Genomic DNA, 26,841 nt, shown 5'->3' on the forward strand with positions numbered 1-26,841 from the left:
ACCTTAGGATGTTCATAACATTTTGAATTTTAGGCCTAAAAATGTTCTTAACTTATTCTTATTTTCGTCATTTTTTGAGTATTTTTGTCCATTTTCCTATGAAATTCGGTATTCTAGAGTCCGCAAAGCCTTTAAATGTTCTTAACATTTTGGTCATTGAAGCTTTATGTTCTTATATAGTTTGTTTTTATAAAAGAATGTGTAAATGAATTACTTAGGTCTTGTGTTATGGTATGACAATCTCCTAATTTATTTGTCACCTAATAAATAATTAATCTGCTATAAAAGTGAGTAAAATCAATCAGTGAAAAAACTGGTGTGAACTGTTTAAAGCATTTAAATTAAATTTTGACTTATGGTTGACGTATGAAACTAATGTTGGCCTAATGTTTTTCTCCATCAAATTTGTGACATTTTGTATATATGACCAGGTTTTAAAAAGTCGATTTTCAGATTTTTCTTTTCACTACCATAAATGAGCTTTAAAATAAAACCTTGAGGGCCTTGAGGGTCTTATGATTTATTTGGGGTCTAGCCATGAAGAAGAAAATGATTTCTTCATATCTGACATTAGTATAGGTACCTAAAAGGTTTAGGTTTTACGCCCTTAAATTCAATTGTGTTAGTAATATAGGACTGACATGGTTCTACTTATGTATCGAGCACTGTCAAAGACTGAAGGATTATTTATTCTACAATACTGTTCATAATATTCTTACACTTTTTGAATTAGTCCTGCCTGAAGAATGTGCAAAACCCTCCCCCATGTCTACAAAGCTGTCAGAGTTGATTTCAGTGGAAAATCAGCAAAACTTCAGCTTTGTAGACTAGGGGAGGGGGGATTGCTTCACAAATAAGTTGAATTTTTAAAAAGTGCAAAAATTAATGAGCTTGATTGTAAGTTGGTAATGTAGGATATAATCTTGGTTGTTGAATAGTTTCCATCTCGTGCGCATGGTTGGTGTTCGCTGCTTCATAAGGAGGGGGATGGTCTTTTTTTACTGCGGTGGCCTTTCGTTTGATAATAAAAATACACCTCAAAGCGATGACAGCGATCACCAACATAAATCCGAAACCGACAATAAAAGCTTAAAGAAAGTAAAGAAAAATGGCAGGTTAACTCTAAAACAAAAAAAGAAGCTTAGTTGAGTTAGGGTCCAGGGGTTGTGGTAAGTTTGGGTAAAAATGAGACTTTTCATTTTGTATGATCAGACAACATATACCCTCATCTCTTGCTTAAGTAAGTAAGTAAGTAAGTAGTAGGTCTGCGACCGCAGTCGTAGGCGACCCGAAGGCTCCTCTTTCGATAGCTATCTACCCGAAGATAGGGGAGGGCGCCTCTTTCTCCCTGTATTTATTGCTCCACCTACCCTTGATCCTTCTCTGAAGTGGCAACCCTCTTAAGTGCTGAGCATCAAGTAGAGAGGCAGCAAGCACCATTTTGGAAATCTTTGGTATGACCCGGTTGAGGGTGGAACCCACAACCTTTCACATCGTAAATGAATGCTCTACCACTTGCACAGCGGTCTCTTACTTAAAGCAAGTGCAAAGAAAATAAAAATGCATACTAATTGAGAGATTATTCAAAGGCCATTCATCACTATTATCTTCCTGACTTCCATTACCAGGCTTCACCAACGTTGATTTTACCGACGTTAATGTTGTTGTCGTTGCCGGCGTTGATGGTGTCGTTTTCGTTGTTGTTGTCGTTGTTTTAACACCACAGGTCGATCCACCATATCCCTTTAAACACTCACAATAATTGTTTGAAGCGCAGCTACCTCCGTTTTCACAGGCTGGATTGCAATATGGTTCTATAAGTAAGTGATTAGTGATTAGATGTCGTTTATAATCATTCCTCTTTCTATTTGATAGGTCGATTTTTGGATTTCGAGAAATTTACTTTTAAAGAGAGAGAAACCTTTTGTTGCGCACTCGGTATCTAGAGTTTGAATGAACTGGCCTAGCCCCCGGGAGGGGGGGGTACTTAGGCAAAATTGGATGATGGGTATGTGCGAACGGTAAGGGTCGGTTTTTTCATCTTTCAAAGTCTCTCTAAGGGTCGGAAAAATCAGAAAGTTTTAAATTAGTCTTTCTAAGGGTCGGAAAATTTAGGATTTTTAGGAAATTTTTTGATTTCCAGAGAAAAAATTGTAATAAAGTCTTTCTAAGGGTATGACTTTTTTCAAAAATCGAAAAAAAAAAATCAAAAAATCTCTCTAAAGGTCACCTTTTCAGCAAAAATCAGTCTCCCTAAGGGTCGGTTTTCGGAGGTCTCGTCCGCACATACCCCTCATTCGCCAACCCTAGTACACGTTTTTTTTTTTATAAGAACAAACTATATAAGAACATAAGGCTTCGAGGCCCAAAAATCTAAGAACATTTTAAGAACATTCTAAGGCTTTGGAGACTCAAAAACATGCATTTTCTTAAGAAATTACATCAAAATGCTCAAAAAATGCTGAAAATAAGAACATTTTAAGAACATTTTTAGGCTTCAAATCCAAAAAACTAAGAACATCCGAAGGCTTCGAAAATTTTTGACGTTCTTATAAAAAAAAAAACGTGTACCCCCCGGGGGCCTAGCATGAAAAATGAATAGAATGAATCGTCCCAGGTGACGGTCCTGAAAACGAAAAGAACCAATCCTTGTCAGTTCGGACCCTAAACATTAATCATTGAATTAAAAAGATTATTCTTGGATCTTACTTTTAGTTTCACACAAGTCTCCAGTATAGCTTTCTTCACACATGCATTTATCAAGTCCAATACACCAACCGTGAACACATTTTTCGCTGCAAGTGGCTATTGTGGTAGAAAAGCAAGCTTTTTATGACATTTAATATTTTGTAAAATGAAGAACAGTTTTTGAAAGTTTTTATATACATTTATATCAATTATTATCAGATAGAATGAATTCATGCTTTTTTCCTCAAAATGAAGCGTGTATGTAAGGGGTCCCTTAGTTGCAATGGGAATTCAATTGCACGTGTGCAATGATAATGTCATTTATTTGTTCTTATCGTATTTTAATTGCATATTTTCTCATGCTTGATTGGTTTCTTTTGAATTCTCAAAAAATTATGCACATAATTTGATTATTTTCAACTGGAAATTTCAGGCACTTCGGTCCCCTCAATGCAAATAAGAATTACATATTTGAAATCAGCTCATTTTATAGATTCACCAGTGTTGAAAACTATTTGAAAACGCACTTCTAAGAAAATAAATTTGGGTGTCAAGTTTTCACCTAAATTAGTTATTTTTTCCGTATAGACTAAAATTGATTTTTTAATTTTAGGAGTTAAAATCGATGGAATCACTAAATTTCAGCTACGAAAATTCCAGATTGTAAGCTGAAATAGATTTGTAAATATCAATCGTTTTCCAAAACCAAAAATTTCGTAACTGAGAAAAAATACCGTGCAAACATACCCTTATAAAGAGATTTCTATCCACGCGTCAGATTTTGAGAAACTGTTTTTACAACCAATAATCACTTTTAACAAAGGGAGTCTGAATAGATGATGAAGTAGCCAAAGTGAGATATTATTCTATCTAATAGGGGGGGGGTTCTAGGGGTTAGAAATACCGTTTTCACCGTTTTCCCGTCAAAATTTTGGCTGAATCCCGCAATCTTGTAAATAAGGAAAAATAAAAACACCGTCACACCGGTATTTTACCGGAATACTGACAAAATCAGGCTAACCACCGTCACTGTCTGATTTTAAAATACTGTTTTCCTGTCTCTTTTTTCGTCAAATCCCGTAATACTAAAAAAGGGCCAATCCCGCTACACCGTAAAAGTAAAACCCCCCAGATATACACAATGGCTTTAGATATAACAAGAAAGCCTAAGCGGCGTAAAGGCCCAGCAGAGTTAGTAGTGTCAACATGTTTTTTCATCGCAGAGTCGCAATATACAATATACAACTTGATTTACAGTATGTGGCCCCCAAAACAGCCATCAAATTTGAAATTTCTCTCAAATCTAGAGGAAAAGAGATTTTGCAAAAATTTTTGCTGCATGAAAACCTTTAACATCTCTATTTTATTTCCTGGAAATTCTTTTTCAAAATTTTCAATTTCAACAATATTTTTCAATCGCTTAAAGATAGGTAGCTTTTTCTAAGGCCCCCAAAACGGAGGTTGATTTTAGGATTTCTCGAGTCTTTAAGATATGAATACAAAAATTTTGCCATAGTTTGAAAATGATTAGAGGGTTTTGGGCATAAATATTTGATAAAGTTTTCCAGTTACCCCTTTTTTCAAAATGCCAGGTTTTGGGGCCCCCAAAACGGGTGTAGTAAATAAAATTATTCCCCATTGGGACCCCTAAAACTCTTTTGTTTTCCCTTAAATTTACCTATGTCCCTTTCATTTTTTTAATTTCATTTTTCGATATTGCAAAGTCCAAACAGAAATTACAAAATTTTCAAATGACAATTTTGATTTAACAACGTCTTAGTTTTTGAAACAAATCTCTTTTGAAAATAGTTCCATTCATGTATGATAAGCTGTGAAAAATTTTAGAAAAAAAGCTAACTGAACTGAAAATCTTTTTAAAGATATTTTCTCCTATATTTTGTGCAAAAAAATACAGAATTTACCGTTTTGCTATTCAGCGAAAAATTTTATATATAATGTTAATTTTTTTGTTATAAAAATATTAACTCAAGGTGATAGGATAGAATTCAAAGATTTTTTGCTTTTTCTCATTTTAGAATTTTCGGTTTTGTCAATGTGATTCTAGGGCTCCAATACGGGTGACCTTCAAGCTGCTCTATCTTTTAACCAGCCTCTAAAGTCACAGATGTATTTGCATTTTCTGAACGGCATTAGCTGTAGAAAGTTTCCTATACCCCGTTTTCATAACTTATTTTCAATATCTAAGGAGCTAGAGTGAGTTATATGCAATTTTTATCTAATTTTGGTGTTAAAATATTTCCTTTAGACGCAAATATGTTATTTTGAATCTGTCTCAAACCATCAAAAACATGCTCATTTTTTAGTATAACCATCATTCTTTCAAAATAAACAAAAATCGTTTAATTCTGATAAATCTACAAGTCAGAATCTTCATTTTAATGAAAACCTCCGTTTTGGGGGCCGTCTCCGTTTTGGGGGCCATATACTGTACAGGAGGGAATTCAACTCTAGTCGGGCGATAAAGAATTAATTACTTTATTTTTTTGGAGATAAATATTTCTTATTGCTTCAAATAGAAAGATTTGACCATATCACTCGGAGGTATTAATTATATGTGGTTTTTTCTTACACATGCGCGTAATATTAAGATCATCAATTTTTAGTCTGGATACTTGCATGCATAGGCCCCGACAAAGTCAAATCTTTTCGACCAGTTGTGTTTTAAAGGCCCATTCCGCTGCACGCTGGGCCAATGAAAAATTCTTCTTCACGCAGCGTCACTAATAGCAACAAATCGGCTGTTCTAATGGTGCCATAAAACACTGTTGTGGTGTTGCAAAATTATATCAATGCAGTCACAACCAACTTACAGCTGATAACTTAATTATTGTCAATAAATTCGAACCAATCAGAAATAAATGTCATGTAACAAGCACATAAAAGTTTATGAGTAAAAGTGTGATATGTCTTCAGACTTTAATTTTGCAGCCTGTGTATTGTGGGTATCTGATTTCGTTAAAAAATTATGTTGAAACTTGATGAATTGTATATAAAATGCACTAAAGAATGTCTCAAAATAATTTGCAGCTGAGACAAAAATGGCTGTAACTTTTGATAGATTTTGAATCAAGTTGCGATTTTGTGCTTGTTGGAAAGATATTTTTGAGTGGAATATTACCAAGCAAAAAAAATGAAAAAAATAAAAAATAAAAATGAAATATTACGAAAAAAAACTTTTCTTGTAGAAATGTGGTATAATTACCATTTTCACAGGAGTGATTTTTCAATCTTAGATCATCATCACTGTGAAAAAACTTTTTCAAAAATATTCATTCAATCAAAAATATTCACACAAAGTTTGTTATTGGTTGATTGACAATAGGCTGTTTTTTGTCGTTTTTTGCTACTTTATAGAGTCAACCAGCAGTAAACTTTGTTTGATATTTTTTGATTGACTGAATATATAGGAAGGTTCTTAAATAGTTTTTGCTACAGCAAAACAAATTAGTGAGATTAAGTATCAATGGAAAAAAAAACATGACAACGGACGAATTTCCTAGTCTAGCCTTCACTCACGCTAAACGCAACTTTCGGTAGGTAGATGTGTAGTATATCCGCTATGCTTCTAATACTTAACCTTTCTATTCGAGGAATTATGTGGTAGGCAATCTGAAGATGCACTCACCTTTTACGCATATTTTTCCATCTGCATAGTAACCCAATTTACAAAGACATTTACCAGGGATGACACAACGACCATTCTCATGGCAAGGTGGATTGCAGATCGCTAAAGATGATTAGAATATAACATATCAATCTTTGAAGACAGATTTGCCGCATTTCTTTAAGTGTTCTTTAAAGTCTTTTTCTCGTTGTATGTTCTCTAATCTCATAACCAAAGCCACGTTTTTTATTTTGCTGATCAAGCGTCATCAGGACCGTGGAAAAGTGAACTAAGCTAAGGAATGAGTTCGCGAATTCTTAAATTCTAAAAATTCTAAATCATACCACTCTGACATTGTGCACCAGTCCATCCTGAGGTACAACTGCATGTATTTGGTTTTGTACATTGCCCCTTCTGACATGGTATATTACAGACAGCTACAAAAAAAAAATGAGTTAACTTGAAATCGAAACATATGTCCAAATTGAATTGCCGCTAATTTTAGTATTTCTAGCCATCCACCAAAATAAATTCCCGTAAAAATCTCACGGTCGTTTATTCAGCCATTTTATATGTTTGAAACCCTTAGGAATTGAGCCAGCTGAATTGAACTTACGTGTTTGACATACATCTCCAATGTAACCAACATCACAAGTGCACACATTTGGTTTTAGACATTGACCATTTTGACACGATGGGTTGCAAATTCCTTAAAGTTAAGAAGAATAAAACATCACGTTTTCAGCAAGGTAATATTGGATGAAACCAGAATAAACAGATAATACTAAGATGTCGTTGCTCTTGTTTTTGAAAATTGAAATTGACTCTGTAATAGGTGAAGCACCGCTTCTCATGTATGACAATTTTAAATCAGTATAGTTACTGTCTGAGGCATAGTTCAATACACATTTTCGACCGGCGCGGGCTTTTTTGTCTGCTTCATCCCACTAAAACCGTCCCAGTCCTTTTTACGCACCTATAGATAATAGAAATGTGTCGAAAAAGGATTGGAACGAGTTTAGGGGGATAATTAAATAATTAAGTGGCACGCGCCTGACCGCGCGATTACGGTCGAAAAGGTGTATCATGGAGGTATAAAGAAAAACAGGAGTTGAATTTGTTGGTAGTTTCTTTTATATATGCATCAAAAGAAATTGTAAGGCTCACTCGGTGAAATAAGACTTTTTAGTAGAACTTGAGTTTGCTTTGAAAATTCTAATTATCAGTATTGAAGGTTTATAGCCTTCCAATATACGAGCATTAAATAAAACTTAATCATACGAAACAAGTCTACTAAAGTCTATTCACGATAAGTGTGCACTCTTTTTTCTTTTACCTATAACTTTTGAAGGTATTCTTCAATCTTCATAAATTTGGTATCGTTGAAGAGATATTTGTGAGTGGAACAATTTAAAATCAAAAAGTCTTTTAAAAAATTCTAAAAATGAAGATGAAAATGAAGAAGAAAAAAATGAAGATCTTGTAGAAAAGTGCTATAACTTTCATTTTCACTGGAGAGATTCTTTGATCTTAGGAGGTCATCACTCTGAAGAAATTTCACTGAAATATTTATTCAATATAAAGTTATGATACAAAGTTATTAAGTGATTGACCCCAAAAAACAGCAGAAAACAGCAGAAAACAGGGTTTTTAGACGTCAATCAGCTTATAACTTTGTGTGATATCTTTTGAATGAATTATTATTTTTTAGAAATTTTTTCACAGCGATGACGTTCGATGATCAAGGATTACTTAAGTGAAAATGATGGTTATAGCACTTTTCTACAAGATCTTCATTTTTTTCTTCTTCATTTTCATCTTCATTTTTAGAATTTTTTAAAAGACTTTTTGATTTTAAATTGTTCCACTCGCAAATATCTCTCCAACGATACCAAATTTATGAAGATTGAAGAATTCCTTCAAAGGTTATAGGTAAAAGAAAAAAGAGTGCACACTTATCGTGAACAGACTTTAGTATGTTTCATTTCGTTATCCGCTGAATTTTGTTTTTGAAGGGATATTTTGTCAAGCCAGAAATTCTATATAAATAAAAGTTCTTTATTTTAGACAAAAAGTCCTCTGGAGAATTTAGCAGGAAAGTATCAAGAAATAGAGTTCACTTTAAAGAAAACACTGATCGAAAAATCTCTTTTCATTTGATGAAAGATTGCCAAGTTTACAGGTCTTTTTAAGTCCAAATATGTTCTTAAATAAATGTCAGAAACAATACATCTTGTCTTATCTAATTTCTAACACTTATATGAGCCAATTTAATCAATGGACAAAAGAGATTATTAAAAATCCACGATATACAGCCGTATATATATTACCGTGCAAACCTCGTAACTTTTTTAATCGTAGGGCCAGGGTAGTTATAATAACACACATCTCCTGTTTTTCTTTATACCTCCATGGTGAAATCAATAAATAGTTACCTTCTTCGCAAGATGTTCCCGTATAGCCTGTTAAACACGTGCAATGGTTTGGACTCAAACATCGACCGCCATTTTGACAAAGTGGGTCACAGATTGCTAAAACGTAAAAGTTTAAAATAAGTTGTCTTTTTTTCCAAATTTAAATTTCCGACGAGAATTCAATATTTATTGGAAGATTTATGACATTTTGGAGTTAAAACTCTAAATTCTGAAAGTAAGTTACAACACTCTACAAGCGCTTGTCGTTCTAAAGTTTTGAGTGAAATTTCACTTTCGTTTCAAATATTACAAGAATGATTGTAGATATTTAACCTTTATTTATGTCAATGACAATGACAATTTATGACAATGACAATGACCATGAGACAATGAGTTTCCGGAAAAAACTCTCCTCACCATTTTCGCAAAGTGCTCCATCCCAGCCAGTATTACATGTGCATTTATTGGGTTCCGTACAACGACCGTTTTTACAAGGCATACTGCATATAGCTGAAAAAGTAGCAAGTTTGTGTAGTTGCACTTTTGAGGACGGCAGAGTGACGAAGCGATTTGAAAAACTCGCAGTCCTGGACCCGCAAAATCAAGGATGCTGATTTGCAGACAAATTAGAACCTTACCGTCTCCGTCACAGAAAACACAAATACATAAACTCTGTAATAGAATGAGAAAACGAGACGAAAGATTCGGGTTCAAAGTGGAAATTGTTTAAAGGAATGGTGATTTTTGATTGATCATCAAAATAGATAATAATCGATAACATTTATAATCTATAAAAATCAAAAGTAAATTGTGATAAATGATCGACATTTACAATTTTGATCTCAATCAGTTTTTTATTATCGATTCTAATTGAGTTTAATCAATGAGAGGTTTCGCCGATTGTAAAATTTTAAAAATACCATTTTGGCATTGATTTCCTTCCCATCCTGCATTGCAAGTACATGTGTTGGGTTTTGTACATCGTCCATTTTTACACGAAGGGTTACAAATGGCTGCACAATAGAAGATGTTATATCTTTATAAATTTATTCTCACAAATTCCAATAAATTTATTTTTATGTATAGTACCTTTTGCGTTCTAGTAACCTTAACCCTATTAGCCCCAGGAGTAGAATCTACCACGTTGGTGTTCTTTTGTGTATGTATCAGAGAAAAACTTTTGAAACGATTTGAAACTTTCTGAATTTTAATAAGAGCTTATTGACAGTACTTGTGCAAATTTTTAGGTCGTCTAGAACAGATTTTAAATCTTAATTATGAAACATGTAAAACCCGTAAAACCCAGCTAAAATCACTTTAAAAACTCAAAAGTTAAAATGCTAATAACGTCTGAATATAGTTTGGCATTTGATTATGATAGGTATTTACAATGAGAATAATGAAAATGTACAAAAAATATTGAAAATGATGACCCCCTGGGGGTACCAAAATCAAAAAAGCTTGGGGTTATAGGGTTAAGGGAGAATATTTGCTTTATTTTCACAAAATTTTCGTCTATAGAATTTCAAAAATCGTGAACTGTTGATAAGAGTTTTTTTAATTTTGGACCCTAAAAAAGAGTGGGTTGTTTTTGTGACCGGTGTGACCTCTTTTTTTACCTGCATCTCCCAGTTTTCTGTCCTGGTCTGATTTCATTAATGAAAAATGTCCTTTAAAACCCTACATAGCTTTAGTTGAATTTACAGGATTGAAAGCCAGAAAAAGTTCTCTTTAGAACCGTGTTGAACTTACGCTGGGAGCAAGTTTGACCACGGTATCCAGTAGAACAAACACATTGATTGGTTATCGCACAGTGACCATTAGCACAAGGTGGACTGCAGATTCCTAGAAATAAGATTAATGATGATTTTGATGTTTGAGTATTTCACTTCGCTTATATCATAGTATAAGAAAGCCGCAGTAGAAATTTAGATGTTATCATTCCAGCCGCGGCTTTCTTATACTATGCTTATATCAGTTGCAAAGATGTGTAGGAGCTTTAAGTAACATCTGAAATAATGGCTTGAGACACACGTTGAGATTTTTACAGTTCGTCTCTACAGGTTGAATTGCAGAGAAAGCTAAACTGTGGTGCTCACGGTTCATAATAGTTGAAAATGTAAATGGTTTACCGTATTGGCAAATGTTGCCGGAAAAGCCATTGTTGCAAAGACAGGTGTTGGGTTTATTGCAAACTCCAAGATTTTGACAAGGTGGATCGCAGATTGCTGAAAATAAATTATTGTAAAGGCCTGTTTCCATCGATTGCGCGAGCGTGTACGCTAGGCCAAAATTCTTAAAATAGATTTGGCCGCACACTCCGCGCGATCAATGTTTGATTTCCATCAAAAATATACACAATCTGTATGTTTACATTTTTTTGTTTACTCAGCAGTTTTTCTCTTTCTTGATTGGTTGAAAAATTATCAATTGAGATGTGCGCTCCTGTACGCTCAAAAAAGTTGAAGATTTTCAGCGTAGAAAAGAGCACAAAAGCGTATAAGAAGCATACACTTTTTGTGTACAAGAAAATTTAATTCGTGACGTCAATGGGCTATTTTAGGAAATTTTGCCCTAGCGTGCACGCTCGCGCGATCGATGGAAACAGAGCTTTAAGAAAGAGAAAAACTGCTGAGTAAACAAAAAAATGTAAACATACAGATTGTGTATGTTTTTGATGGAAATCAAACATTGATCGCGCGGAGTGTGCGGCTAAATCTATTTTAAGAATTTTGGCCTAGCGTGCACGCTCGCACGATCGATGGAAACAGGCCTTAACATGAAATTAGATATTCTGACAAATGAAAACTTTCTTTTACTTTTTTATTAAAAATCGTCATAAGAGTCATAAGAGTCATGCAGCAAATCCAACTGGACGAAATCCTTAAAAAGGGACAATGGGCTAAAAACCAAATTACGTCTAACAATTTACGATACAACGATCAAAAGCAAAGTAATACACCTAAAGGTTGTCAAACCACTTTATCACACACCCGGTAGGATTTTTTCAGCCAGTTAGTGGTAAAAATAACAGACTGAAACTCGATGGAGATAGATGTTCCCATATTTTTAATGGCTGGGGAGTTTTCAAGTCAGAAGAATTCAGTGATGATCGAAAATAATATTTTGCAGTGAGGATGGTTTGTTTCTTTAGTTATTTTCAGCAGAAATCTCCACTGAGAATGATATTTTGGCCGATTTTTTCAGTTGGTGAGGGTCTGTGAGATGGGAGTGTATGGATATCTTTTTGCAGAATATAAGGAAAAAACAATTATAGGTAACTTACGTTTGTCACAAGCTGGACCGCTGTATCCAGGATTACAAGAGCATTTACCCGGAGAAGAGCATTGACCATGAACACAAATTGGATTACAGAGAGCTGGTAACAATCATAATGAAGGTAATTTTTAATTATGATAATGTTTATCGTTCGTATCCTGTCATATCATAAATCACTGAAGCCCAAGGGGGGATCAAGGTAAACGACCTACCATACGTGCAACCCTTAAGGATCCTTTTCCAAGCTTCCCAGTGCACTGTAAAGTGTCAAAATGAGCAAAAATGTGAGAAATTGCACTGTAAGGGTGTACAATTTTGAAAATCTGACCCTATTTTGCCTTTAAATAGTAAAAAAAAATCAAGAAAATGCACCGTAAAGGGTCGATTAAACGCTTAAGTTTACTCAGATTTGACTAATTTTTATGCACTGTAAGGTTCTGATTTTGAAGGCCTAACTTTGGGTTGCATGTACGGTCGTTTTGAATCGGAGTACCCCCGGGCACGGAAAATTACGAGTGAATATAAAGGAATATAAGAGGAGAATAACAAAACTTAATGAGCAGAGTACAGAAAAAAAACGTGAATGTGAGCGCAGCAAATTTTTTTTCCGTACATGGACGGGAGTATCATCGACGGGCGGGAGTATCTTAAACTTATCTTAAACCTTGAAATGTCGACCCGACCGGGGTTCGAACCCACCAAATGAAAGAGTTTCTGATCAGAAACCCACCGCGCTATCCGTTAAGCCACACTCGCAAAACACATCACAAAGTTTGGAAATAGTTATATAATGGGGATGAGCTGGAGTTTTTACAAGATACTTCACTAATTGGTCATGTAAAATGATAGAGATGACACGTTCTTTAGAAAAAGTAATGAGATTCTTTTATTACATCTTAACGACCAACCAAATCAAATAAGAGCTTGTAAAAACTCCAGCTTGTCCCTATAGAATAGGGGTAATGTTATTATAATATGGGTAAAATTGCGCCTTTTTTAACCTGACTGAAATTCGAGCCGTTACTAGCAACCCTGCGGGGCCCAAAGCACCGAGTATGCACCCGGCACAGTGACAAGTCGTTACTAGCAACCCTGACCTAAGCAATTCCAAACAACAAAACCAAACAACAAAGATGAGATACTCCCGACCGTCGATGATACTCCCGTCAATGTACGGAAAAAAATTTGCGTGAGCGCATAGAGGTATAAAGAAAAACAGGAGTTGAATGTGTCGGTAATTGGTCGTTAAAGTACTTTGATTTCTTTTATAAAATGTATAAAAAGAAATCCTAAGCTCGCCCGATGAAATAAGACTTTTTAGTAGAACTCAAGTTTGCTCTGAACATTCTAATAATCAGTATTTAAGATTCTAGCCTTTTAATATACGAAAATTAGACAAGACTTCGTCCACGAAACAAGTTTATGTTCTATTTCGCTATCCGTTCAATTTTGTTTTGAAAAGATATTTTCTCAAGCCAGAAAATGAAAAGTTCTTTATAAGCACACACGACTCAATTTGTAGACATAAAGTCGCTGGAGAATTTTGGAGGAAAATCAAGAGTTCACCTTAACCCTATTCGGCCTAGAGGGGGGGGGGCTATTTCTGTTCGGAGGTCAAATTACTGGTAATAGCTCTTGAAATAATAGAGCTTTTACAATGAAATTTTCTGTAAATTCCTAACTTTTATTTAGCTTCAAAATAAAAAAAAACTTGACACCTAAAAATTTTCACACCTTGAGCATGATGACATTTCTGACAGTGGGGTGTCATAAAAATTGACACTTTTCCAATACAAATTTACTTTTTATGTCAAATATATCGTTTAAACTGTAATTTATTTCATATTTAGGATAAAATAAGCCTTTTAAACTCAGACAACTTTTTCTAATGCCTTTGTTAGAATACAATAGCTATTTATAAGAACAAAGGAAATTTTCGGTTTTTGCTCACTTTGGACATGATGAGTGACGTAATCAAAAAAAATTTTTGTGAAAAGTTACCTCGTGTAACAAGGATCTTACACGTTTTTTTTTTATAAGAACGTCAAAAATTTTCGAAGCCTTCAGATGTTCTTAGTTTTTTGGATTTGAAGCCTAAAAATGTTCTTAAAATGTTCTTATTTTCAGCATTTTTTGAGCATTTAGATGTAATTTTTTAAGAAAATGCATGTTTTTAAGTCTCCAAAGCCTTAGAGTGTTCTTAGAATGTTCTTAAATTTTTGGGCCTCGAAGCCTTATGTTCTTATATAGTTTGTTCTTATAAAAAAAAACGTGTATGTGCCAAATTTCATCCAAAAATACCCACTAGATCAAAAGTTAAGGGGTGGTACAGGAAAAGACCCCCCTTGCACCGCCCCTAAAAGCCTAGGTTGAATAGGGTTAAAGAAAACATTGATCGAAAAATCTTATCATTTGATGAAGGATTGCCAAGTTTACAGGCCTTTTTTAGTCCAAATATTTTTTTACAATAATGTCAGAAACAATGAATCTCGTCTCATCTAATTTCTAAAGCTTAAATGAGCCAATAAGATTTCACCTATGGATAAAAGAGCTCATTGAAAATGCACGATATATGAGATTATGAGCATGCATACATTGTAACTTTTTTAATCATAGGGCGAGCTTGGTTACAATAGCATACTTCTCCTGTTTCTTTATACCTCCATGGTGAGTGTGAGTTTGTATTGATTCAATATGTGTTGCCCAATCCTGTGTAGATAACCCCCTGTAATTCGGGGTTAATTCAATATTGTACCTTGCTGACATTGTTGTCCAACCCATCCTATATCACACGTGCATGTGTTCGGCATAGTACATTGGCCATTTTGACAAGGCTGATCACAGATCACTGCAAGGAAATAAAAAAACTCAGTGAGTAAGCTCTATTCAAGACAACGAGGGGGAGGGGGAGGGAGGGGAGGATGAGGAGGGAGGAAGGGAAGGGAGGAGGAGACGATCCCATCACCTGTAGAAAGTCATTAAAAAGGGAATAATTGAGGAATCGAGATAAATTCTAAAACGAAGCTAAGCCCGAGACGGAGTTGTCTGTACGCAGACCCAGTATCTACGACTAATTTCAAAATTCATTGCCTTAGAGGGTCTGTTGTCATTGTCTTTTCTCATTTGAGATTTTTCAAACCAATCGCTGCGATGGAGTGTTGGTGAGAAGAGGGGAGGCGACAAGAGAAGTGTTGTTATTTACAAATCATACTTCATCGTAGAGGCCTCCGTATGGGAATATTTTTATCAAAATGGTATGGTTTGTTTTCTTGACGACGCCAGACCCCTTACATCATTTTCGGCTTTAAAACCGTCATTTCTTGGGCCCAGGTGGGTAATTGAGGCTTTATTCATCAGCTGGTGAAGTATCAAAAATAGTATATGCAATGCACAGGCTTACCATTCTGGCACTGGTCCCCATTATACCCAATCGGGCATCGACATGTGTCGGGTGCTGTACAAATGCCCCCATTTTGACAAGGTGAGCTGCAGATAGCTAAAAGGATAGTGCTATACAGTTTGAAGTTACATTTTTCTAACTTTAGTAACAACGATATATTTTAATATTGAGTCCTGGCAGAATAAATGAATAAAACCAAATCCGAGGGAAGACATGCACAATCTAGACATATTTGAATCTACAAAGGTGGAAGTTTCAGAAAAATGTAATTTCTTTCTTTAATAAAATTGAAGAATACCACTGATCAGTTTATAGGCTTATTTAAAGGGACATAAAAGTAGTAAAATGTACACATTGTTCGAACCACGTGTCATTAAAGAAAACAATTAAAATCACGTGTCCAAAACAAACATGTAAAACAATTGAAACAATCAAAATCAGCCATATTTATGTCACTTTAAGTCAGATTTCTCTGTAGTGGATGTTAAGAATAAGTTAGAATAAAATAATCACAACAAATATTTTGATTACTTTTTCATGGAACGGGCCAATGACTTTATTCACTTTTATACGGGTCATGTGGTAATAAAAGAGCAGAACTTACGAGATGTACATAAAGAGCCAGAGTATCCTGTAGCGCATGAGCATTTATTCGGTTTTGTACAAGTCCCGCCGTTTTGACAAGATGGTTGACATACAGCTAAAAAAATTGAGTAACTCTTTTGGAAATACTTGGTATAGCTACTAGAATATGTAATTCAAAAATAGTTTAAGTAATTTTTAAGACGTTAGGATTACGGATTCCATAAGACGTCTTTGCGTGTCTTTCTATAACTAATCGTTACTTTTTATTGGATAAAACATTTACTTAAATGGTTCGATGTTTTAAATAACCTTGTTTATAGTTAGCCTAGAAATCTAAGCTAGATTGATTCAGTCACTTGTTTAATCTGAAGGTAAGTTGTGACTGAATATCGGTTTTCAAGGCAAACTTAAAGTTCCGTACATTATAAAAATCATTAAAGCGCCGATAACGCTATATTGTCATCAGCCGTATCTTGGCCTGGTAAAAACTTGCTTGGTTAACCAGGCTAGTTTATAGTGTCGTTAAAAAATCTGTTTAGAACAAGCCCTTGAAGAATGCGGTAACTCTCATCAAATTACTAAAGTAAATTTGCCATCACGCAAAAATGGTGAAAAATAGCCCAAATCACGCATGACACTTTAAATTTTTACCCTGTCATGCATATCACACCAAATCTTGATGGCCTTTTAGCGAAAACTTTCAAATCACGCCAACACGCAACAAAAGATTCTAACCACGTAATTACGTAAACTGATAGGGACGACGGGGCCTGTGAAAACTTACGTTTGGGACAGCTTAATCCTTGTTGAGTCCAACCACTGCAACAAAAATATTTAAAGGCTGTTCTGTACGTTGGAACATAATCTATGTAGTACACAAGCGTAGGTCTGAAAATAGAAATATCCCTGGGTAGACTTTTGAACTTAGCAGATTTATAATTACACCACATCTTTCCCTACTAAATGTAAACCATACTACGCGTTTTTTTTTTTTAAGAAACTAGTTTTACCAAGCAGCCTCGATGTTTTTTAAGAAATCGGCCTTTTTTGAGCCTTAGATGTTTCTTACATGTTTCTAAACTTTTTGACATAATCAGCCTCATGGAAGTGGAAGGTTCTTAAAAAACCGCATTAAAATGTTATTTTCTCATTCTAAGCCTCAGCATGTTTCTTAGATGTTTCTTAGTTTTTAGGCATTCTGAGCCTCATGTTTCTTAAAAGTGTGTTTCTTAAAAAAAAAAACGTGTATTGTCAGGTAAGAATGCCAACAGATCGTTTACACTTCCTTCATTCTAGGACAGTTTCTTTAGAGGATGATATTTTGGGGGTAAGTGCTCTGTTACTATATTCTATATGTACTAGGAAGTGATGGGTTCTTAGCGGAATCTCTATCCAAAACTAGCCTTTTCACGGGTTTTTTGTTATTGCCTAAAACCGGGGAAGACTTCAGTCGAAAATGATTTGGTCAGCCGTAAAAGTTTTGGTGGCATCCCGAATTTTTTCCCCAATGAGGTAAGATCGAGTTTAAGAGACATATGATACATAATTATGATTTTTTGTACGCTTTTAAAAGAGCCGTGTTATTTTATTTCATCTTATGCCAATCTATTTCTGGCAATTATTCTATACCTTGTTTTCTTACACCTCAGAGTACATCGACCGAGGACAGATTGACAACATGTTTCATATTCCTGAAAAGTAGTCCTTGATTTGGTGACTTGTCTTTGATAGAGTTCGGTCACTGTTGCTTGACATACATTTGCCCTGAAAAATGAGATAAACGGGAAGATAAAGGGATTAAAAAGAATGGTCGAAAAGATGTTTCTATATCTCTTAAATCTCTTAAATCTCTTAAATCGATCTATTAAGATTTAGAAAGTTTTTCCCTTCCCTTATCTTTTGCTTTTTTACTGTCGTATATTTATATTCTTGTATTATTGTATTATGGCTAACACGGTGCGTATTATTATATTACGTATCTATTACATTTGAAAGATAGTATATTCAGTCGGTAGCATAACTTCATAGTGTACGGTCATATAAAACCACATGGTCCACATCGAACCGGTATTAGAAATACATGAAATTTGAGAAGTTATGTATTTGTTTTTCTTTAATTAGTTTTGTGAAAACCGTGTTTTCACTGAAGAATTTATTTGTTTGAACTCAGGTGAAGTTCATTCAATGTTTTGATTTTTTATAAGCTTGGTAGCTTGTTTGAACTCGGGTGAAGTTCAATGTTTTGATTTTTGTAAGCTTGGTAGCTTATGTATGGTGAACTTATTTTGAACTTGAATGTTCATATGGTCAAAATTGTTGGTTTATTACACATTGTTTTTTTGAACTTGGACAGTTCATATAATTGAGTAATTTGATTGATTATATTGTTTATTTGGAACTTGATACTCGATTGTTGGTTCCTGTTATTGATTTAAATTGTTTATTTGGAACTTGATGTTCCTGGATTGTGGATTATTATCAATATTGAATTTCATTGACTGTATGTATGGTTCTTGACTCTGTTTCTCTCGCCTTAACTTGTGCTCGCTGGTGGTGTGAGTGAAGATTAGTAATTCAAATAAATAAGATATAAAATAAATAAGAAAATAAAACAAAAATCAAAAATCAAAATGTCTACAGATGCAGATAAAAATGTTAAAAGGCAGAGAGCAGGGTTCATGAACTACATGGACAAATTTGTCAATGGTGAAATAAAAAGGATCATGTCACTGGAAGAAGTTGACCAAAATAGCTTGGATTATTTAAAAACAATAAATGAAACTTTGAGTGTGAAGTTAGAGAAAGTTTTGGAAATCGATCAACATCTAGCTGATCAATGTGAGGAAGATGAAGACTACACCAAATCAATTGAGCAAAGTATGGAATACGAGGTAAAAACTAAAACTAAATTAACCTCAATTAACAGTTTTATCGCTAGACATTATGCAAATTCAGTGGCACCTCAAATTGAAAGCTCTCCTCCCATCTCTCAATCAAATCCCTCATTTTCTTCAAGCACGGGTGTGAAAGTCAAATTGCCGACCTTAAATATCAAAAAGTTTTCTGGTGAACCCTCTGAATACCAGTCATTTATCGAGTCTTTCACTGAAGCTATTGATAAGAACAATAGTATTCCACCGATTCAAAAGATGAATTATTTGATCGGATTTGTAACGGGTGAGGCTGAAAGTCTTTTAAAAGGCCTCCGCTTATCTGGAGACAATTACAAGAAAGCTCTTGAACTTCTTAAAGAGAGGTTTGGAAATTCTCAAATTTTGAAAACTGTTCACATGAACAGAATTATCGAACTTGAATCTGTTTGTGACATTTCTGAGGTGAAAGAATTGAGAAAACTTTACGATTCTGTAGAAACAGAAATAAGAAACTTGGAATCTTTGAGCATGAAGCATGATGAGTATGGGCCATTGCTAGTCCCACTGTTGATCAACAAGGTTCCTAATGAACTGAAACTAATTCTTTCACGGGAAAAGGAATTTGATTTAGAAAATATTTTGAAGTCTTTCAAAAATGAATTAGAAGCACGAGAAAAGGTATCGTTAACTATGACGTCAAAAGAGAACGATAAAAGATCAACAGCTTCCTCACTCTATACAGGAAGTGAGTCCAAAAACATTTCGAGAAATTGTGTATTTTGTAATAGGTCGGGACACAAAGAACAAAATTGCTCTTTTATTAAAAACGCAAATGAGAGAAAAAGAATTCTACAAATTGAGAGAAGATGCTTTGTTTGTTTAAAGACCGGTCACAGTGCGAACAATTGCAAAGCCAATTTCAATTGTTTTTCTTGTAAAGGAAGACATCACGTGTCGATCTGTTTTAAACAAAGGGACAAAGGATATAGAAATGGTCGATATCACAGAAATAATAATAATAACAAAGTGAAAGAGAGAGATACTAAAAGTGAGGATAAAGGGAAAAAGAGAGACACAAAAACTGATTCAAAGGGAGAGAGCACACATAATAAAGAAAACGATGAGAGTGATAACATTACATGTTTGTCTACACACAGTTGTCAAGTATACTTGCAAACAGCTACTGCAACGATTTCAAGCCCGAACGTCTCCAAAGAAATGAGAATTTTATTTGATCTCGGTTCACAACTGTCGTATATTTCCCCCACTGCTGCTAAGCAACTGAAACTTAGTTCCGATGAAACAAAAAACATTTGTATTAAAACTTTTGGTGGTCACGTCGAATCGAAAACCCTCGACGTTTTTAAAGTGAAAGTTCAAACCAATGAAGGTCCAGAAGAAATTAAACTTTGTTGCAATGAAATTTGTCATCCCATACGAAATGATTTCGTTTATGATGTTAGTAGTCTGCCCGAATTCCAAAATTTACAAGTTGCTGACAAAGGACTTGTTTGTGAAAAGTCTTTACGCGTTGATCTTCTTATCGGTGCAGATAACTTCTGGAAATTTGTAAAGAATAAAACTATTCGTAGTTCCAAGGGACTAGTTGGAACGGATACTAAGCTGGGCTATATTTTCTCAGGCCCACTCACTACTGACACAGTTTGTTCAACAACCCAAGCTACTGTTACTCTGTCTGCACACACGCTTAACTGTCAGACATGTGATGTTGATTCGACTTTAAAAAAGTTTTGGGAAATCGAAGAAGTGGGTAGAACTGAAAGCCCAAAGGAAGTTGTTTTACAAGAGTTCGAAAGTAAAATTAAATTCGAACAAGATCGTTATGAAGTTCAGCTTCCATTCATTGAGAAACATGAAATTTTAAAGGACAATCTCTACAACTCTACGCGTCGAATGAATAGTCTACTTACGAAATTTAAGACTAACGAACAATTGTTACACGATTATGATGAAATCATCAAAGATCAACTTCGACAAGGCATCATTGAAGTCGCCCCTGATACATCTATTGAAGGGCAAACGTACTATATGCCACACCGACCTGTTCTACGATTGGACAGGTTAACAACCAAGATACGCATGGTGTTCGACGCCAGTTCCTCTCTTGATGGTCCAGCTTTGAATGATTGTCTACACGCTGGCCCGTCGCTTACTTCGTCACTTTTCGGGACGTTACTTCGATTTCGAGCCAAAAAGATTGGTATCATCGCAGATTTGGAGAAAGCTTTTCTACAAATTCGACTCAACGAGAAAGATCGTGATTACGTACGATTCCTTTGGATTAAGAACATTAATGACATCAATTTCGACAATTTCTACAACAATGATCTCGTGACGTATCGCTTCTGTCGTGTCCTCTTTGGAGTGACATCTTCACCGTTCCTGCTCAACGCAACATTACGTCATCACATCAACAGACACGAAAACGAACTGTTTCGAAACACGGTATTGAATTCGCTTCATGTCGACGACCTTTCTACGAGCTTCGACAGTATGCAAGAAGCCTTCGACTTCTATAAGAACTGTAAGTCTCATTTTGCTCTTGCGAGCTTAAACTTACGAAAATTGCAATCGAACTGTGCAAATCTAGAAGCAAAAGTTAAAAATTGTTACATGGGTGATCTTGAAACTATTGATCACAATTTGACCAAGGTACTCGGTATTCCTTGGGATAAAACTAATGACTCGCTGGTTATTAGTTTGAGTGAAATTCTACGTAAAGTGAATTTCGAAAATCCTACGAAAAGAAACGTTATACAATTCGCTTCATCAATCTTTGACCCATTGGGGTTGATTAATCCACTCGTCGTGAAATTTAAACTGTTATTTCAAAAACTTTGTACACAAAACTTACAATGGGATGAGCCCATTCCTGACGACTCGTTGAAAATTTGGAAAGAACTGATTACTGATTTGAGAGAATGTAGTGAAATTCGTTTTAATAGAGCTTATGATCCCAACAATGGAAATGTTACGTCCCATGAACTTCACGGTTTTAGCGATGCGTCGCAAGACGCCTACGGTTGTTGTGTTTACCTGAAGCCCACTGTCGATTCGGGCGTTGCTACACCGTCACTCGTCGCGAGCAAATCGAGAGTTGCTCCACTCAAGAAAAAGACAATGCCCCAACTCGAACTTTTAGGGGCCCAACTACTTTCTCGATTATTGAAACAAGTTACCTTCGAGCTACAAAGTAAAATTATTATTGATACGTGTTACGCTTGGACTGATTCAAGCATTGTTTATTGCTGGTTGAGAAATGAGAAACTTTACAAACAATTTGTACAAAATCGCGTTAATGAAATTCGTGAAAATGATACGATAAAAGTTTGGAAACTTGTAGACACTTCGAACAATCCATCTGATGACAATTCGAGAGGACTTCTCCTCTCACAATTGAAGAACAACGAAAAATGGTTCCATGGTCCATCCTTCTTGTCTGGTCCAGAATCTTCCTGGCCTGACTTGAAGCCTGGTGATAAATTTATTGAAAAACTTACTGAGAACATTGTTAGCTTTTATTCTGGAAGTTGTCAATTTACTGATTTGACAACTGATGAGAAAATTACTTGTTTAACTTGTGATGAGAGTATTGATTTGATCCCCATTACAAAGTTTCATGTCGTTCGTGAGTATAAGGGCGACATGGAACAAGAAGAAACGGAAGGGGTTTTTAGTTTAAACACACAATTCGATGAGCCGACTTTACAGGCAATAATCGAATATAAGAGATTTAGTTCATTAACAAAATTGCTTCGTGTGATGGCCATGGTGATTGGCTTCATACGTAAGCTAAGAGAAAAAGTTAGAAAGAAGAAAACAGTCAACCAATACAATTATTGAAACTAATAATAACAATCAAATTGATGATATGGTCCAAGCAAAACTTGTTTTGCTCAAGGACGTACAAGAAGACTTTGATGACAAACAATTTGATCAAACGAAGAAATCACTCAACGTATTCACAGATTCCAACGGCATCCTTCGTTGTCATGGTCGTATTGGCAACGCTCCTGTTCCGTTCGATACAAAGTATCCAATCCTACTTCCAAGACGTCATCCGTTCACACTACTGGTCGTTCGTGACAGCCACGTTAGCGTTGGTCACAACAAGACGAAAGAAACTTTGAATCACTTACGTCAATCGTACTGGATTCCAAAAGGACGTTCACTCGTAAGAACTGTTATTAACAAATGTCAACTTCGTAAAATCTTTGAAGGACAAAAGTGTCGGTACCCTGATGTCCCTATTCTTCCAAAAGAACGTCTTGATAAAAACTTTGCTTTTACAAATATTGGCGTGGACTACGCTGGTCCCGTCCATATTCGAAACACGTTTGGTACCAATGAATCTACATACAAAGCATGGATCGCGTTGATCACATGCTCCACGACACGAGCTGTTTATTTAGACATTGCTGAAGATTACGGCTCCGACGCCTTTATTCAAATGCTTGAGCGCTTCTTTAATCGTTACGGTGCTCCTAGCAAAGTCGTAAGTGATAACGGCTCGAACTTCACGTCAAATGCAACGAAAGAATTCGCAAAATCGAGAATGATTCGTTGGTCGTACAACATCGAGGCCGCCCCCTGGCAGGGTGGTATGTTTGAAAGGATGATCCAATCCACGAAACGCATCTTAAAGAAGTCTTCTACGTAAAGAGATACTAACTTATAACGAACTGTTAACGTTATTGAAGAGAATCGAAAACATTCTAAACAACAGACCATTGACTTACGTTTACGATTCTGAAGTTGGAGATCCACCATTAACGCCAAACCATCTCATCTACGGGCGTAAGATCGAAACAAACAAACGTAAATACGGACAGCAACGACAACGCTGACGTATTAACATGTGACAATTTGAAACGTATTTTGGCTTTCTTCTGGCAACAATGGAAAGTCGAATATATAACCAGCTTGCGAGAACGGGACTATGTTAAAAGCAAGCGTGGTATTGATACCACTATCAAAGTTGGTGACGTTTGTTTGATCGAAGACACAGGCTCTAGAAATACTTGGAAAATGGGTCGTGTGTCGAAGAAACTATTAGTGGTAAAGACAATCAAGTTCGTGCAGCAGTCGTAAAGACAATTAATGGCCCTTTGCGTCGGCCCATAAACAAACTTGTAATTATTGAAAGTACCAAAGACGAGAAACAAGAGATAGACTTGCAAGGCGTCAAATTCGTACAAAACGCCAAAGAAGAAATTAAAAATTTTGAGTAGTTTATTATACAGTCCTTTATATTTCGGTTTTTTTACATGAGAAACGTAGTTTTGTTACTATATTTCTTCGGTATTTTTAGACTCATTCGGTGGTGGGGAGTGTCGTATATTTATATTCTTGTATTATTGTATTATGGCTAACACGGTGCGTATTATTATATTACGTATCTATTACATTTGAAAGATAGTATATTCAGTCGGTAGCATAACTTCATAGTGTACGGTCATATAAAACCACATTTACCACCGAATTAGTTAATTATGTCTTTAATTACCTTATCGGCCCTTTTGACGCCGGCCCTAATTTAACGCCTGCCCCTTTTGACGCCGGCCCTAATTTAACGCCTGCCCCTTTTACGCCGGCCCTTATTCCGCCACAGCCTAATTTTGGGTTTACGCCAATTAGGGTCGTAAATTACGCCAAAACTTGTAAAAATCGCTATTCAGGCTTATTTGGGTCGCGGTTATACAGGGCTACTAGTCTAGAATTTTAGATGACTTCCTTATCGGCCCTCTTTTAGCACCGGCCCTTATTACGCCACGAGCCCAAAAATAACGATAACCGCTACACAAATATACTGTCTTGAAAAGATCGTGTAACTAAAGGCCGGCCTCCACTTGCGCGTGCTTCGATCTCACTTTTTCGATCAAAGTTTCCACGCTATTGGTCAAAAGAAAAATGAAGCAACTCCATTGGCGAGATCTGACGTAACGGTTGAAAAAAGTTGGAATGTGTTCAACTTTTATTCCGAACGCGCGCTACATTTTTATGACGTAATCTTTTTTCAAGCAAGAAGGTACTGGCTAAAAGGATTGAAGGAGGGCGGTCAATGAAAAATCTCGTATAGTAAAGATTACATAATAATAGCATAATTAGTATAATTATGCTATTGTTTGGGTCTCCAACCCTAACCCTAACTGGAATGATCGATATTCTTATGAAAAATGTTTCTTATAAAACATCGATATTTATAAGAAATGTTTCTTATAAAAAGTCGATATTCCTATAAAAAGTGTTTCTTATAAGGAACCTCCACATCCCCGACCAGTCTTCATTTTGTGGTAAATCCTCGCGTGTAATAATCGCTTGTGGTTAAAGTTTACGCATGCGCATTATATGTGATGTAGTACATTTATATAACATTACGCAATGGTTTCTTCCAAATATGGTAATACGAGATTTTGCATTGAACTGACTGGAAGCCAAAAGGTGCAATCGCAGCGCGCGCAAGTGGAGACCGGCCTTAATTGTATTGTGCAATCAAACAAAGCCTCTGAAATGTTTTACTACAGCTTGAGGTCTTGATTTGTAATAACTAAACGTTATTATATTTCATTATTGATGAACCGTGACCGGATAGCTCAGTCGGTAGAGCATTCACCTTACAATCTAAGGGTTGTGGGTTCGATCCCCGGTCACCGCCAACTCAGCGGATGAGTAGCTTAGATTGGGTAATCTGATCTAGGCGGTAAGTTACTGGGAGCTGAGAGTAGGTGTGGTGCTCCACCTCAGCATTCGATCTCCCAGGTCTAGCGCAAATAGAAAAGGGGATAGACTCCCTCACTCCCGGCTCCGCCGACAGCCACCAGATGAATATACTTACTTACTTACTACTTATTGATGAAACTACTGCTACCGAAGCGTAAATTTGGCCGAGAATTTTAGAACAAAAGACCGGACACCTTGATAGTGCCAATTCCTTTATGGCGCATGGGGGAAGCTAGACTAGTAAACCACGTTGTTGTATTTCGCTGCAGATATAACTTGCAATGGGATATATGTTCACTGAATACAATCTTTCCAATCCACTATCCCGCGGCAATTTCTATTTTTTATAAGAACTCTTTATTATAAGCACTATTCCCGCGTTCATGTGTCCAAGGAAAGACAGACGCTTGCTAGTCTAGGGGGAAGCCCATATCATCTTATCAAACAGTTATTACAAGTTTTTGAAATTTTCTGACCTCGAAAGAGGCTTTCAGAGGAAGAATCATTCGAAACTTACTTTCCTGGTTCAAGTTGTCCATCCACTTTCAAAATGCCCAAAAAGCCCAAAAATAAAATGAACAATAAACCCATTATATTTTAAGAAGAACAAAAATAAATGAATGATGATTTCAAAAATTTATCAGGGATCAACATACCTTAAATCATCAACAAACAGAAACTACTGTGAAGCCTTCGAGAACGAGTTACTCACCCTCACATGATCACATGACCAATTCTTTCTGATATGATTGGTTCAATTAGCTTCTTATTTGATCACGTTTTTCTCTTAACATTGGTCCATTTAGTATAATTTTGATAATGGAAAAAAGTTCAAGCTGTTAACAATACCAATTGAACAAAGCAGCGAAATACCAAGTCTAGTAATGAGTCATAACTACGAAACAACAATCTTTTTATAAGAACACAAGGCCCCTCGACGGCTAAAATATCAAGAACAAGTTAATAATATATTAAGACTTTGCGGACCATGGAAAATGGACAAAAAAGTACTTACAAAATGGTAAAAATAAGAACATGCTAAGAAAATTTTATGGCTTAAAAATCAGAAAGTTAAGAATATCCTAAGGCTTCAAAAGTTCTGTGTCATAAAACGTATATGATAATCATCATTAGGGTAAAAAGTAAATTAGGGTTTATGGAGTTTTATGAGTAAGGAAAGGAATCAGAGTGCTGAAAGCTTCTTTTTGTCAAAGTCTTAAACTTAATAATTCTATG

General features: G+C 35.5%; 3 protein-coding genes across 3 annotated transcripts; 2 read left to right on the top strand and 1 right to left on the bottom strand.

Moving 5' to 3' along the window:
- Nucleotides 1-882: 882 nt before the first annotated feature.
- On the bottom strand, nucleotides 883-15,478 carry LOC136817443 (von Willebrand factor D and EGF domain-containing protein-like). The gene is made up of 13 exons (XM_067073775.1): nucleotides 15,433-15,478; nucleotides 14,762-14,854; nucleotides 12,014-12,106; nucleotides 10,480-10,572; nucleotides 9,648-9,740; nucleotides 9,145-9,237; nucleotides 8,749-8,844; nucleotides 6,930-7,022; nucleotides 6,658-6,750; nucleotides 6,335-6,436; nucleotides 2,710-2,805; nucleotides 1,569-1,814; nucleotides 883-1,088 (listed from the first exon to the last, which is right to left on the bottom strand). Exons 1-13 carry the CDS (start codon nucleotides 15,476-15,478, stop codon nucleotides 883-885), a joined length of 1,443 nt encoding a protein of 480 aa, XP_066929876.1.
- Nucleotides 15,479-18,621: 3,143 nt separating this feature from the next.
- Nucleotides 18,622-22,728, top strand: LOC136817445 (uncharacterized). The gene has a single exon (XM_067073776.1). The coding sequence runs from the start codon at nucleotides 18,622-18,624 to the stop codon at nucleotides 22,726-22,728; it is 4,107 nt and encodes a 1,368-aa protein (XP_066929877.1).
- A 28-nt stretch (nucleotides 22,729-22,756) lies between these two features.
- LOC136817446 (uncharacterized) lies at nucleotides 22,757-23,545 on the top strand. The gene has a single exon (XM_067073777.1). The coding sequence runs from the start codon at nucleotides 22,757-22,759 to the stop codon at nucleotides 23,543-23,545; it is 789 nt and encodes a 262-aa protein (XP_066929878.1).
- The last annotated feature ends 3,296 nt before the right edge of the window (nucleotides 23,546-26,841 follow it).

Source organism: Clytia hemisphaerica, unplaced genomic scaffold (genome assembly GCF_902728285.1).
Source record: "Clytia hemisphaerica strain Z4C2 unplaced genomic scaffold, Clytia hemisphaerica genome assembly, whole genome shotgun sequence".
Classification (NCBI taxonomy): Eukaryota; Metazoa; Cnidaria; class Hydrozoa; order Leptothecata; family Clytiidae; genus Clytia; species Clytia hemisphaerica.

Coding starts and splice junctions, on each gene's coding strand:
- LOC136817446 (XM_067073777.1), top strand. CDS start 22,757: ATGGTCCAAGCAAAACTTGTTTTGCTCAAGGACGTACAAGAAGACTTT.
- LOC136817443 (XM_067073775.1), bottom strand. CDS start 15,478: ATGGGGGCATTTGTACAGCACCCGACACATGTCGATGCCCGATTGG. Junction 6,437..6,657: donor TGGTGCACAATGTCAGAGTG/GTATGATTTAGA, acceptor AATCATCTTTAG/CGATCTGCAATCCACCTTGC. Junction 1,089..1,568: donor TTTGAATAATCTCTCAATTA/GTATGCATTTTT, acceptor ACTTTCTTTAAG/CTTTTATTGTCGGTTTCGGA.
- LOC136817445 (XM_067073776.1), top strand. CDS start 18,622: ATGTCTACAGATGCAGATAAAAATGTTAAAAGGCAGAGAGCAGGGTTC.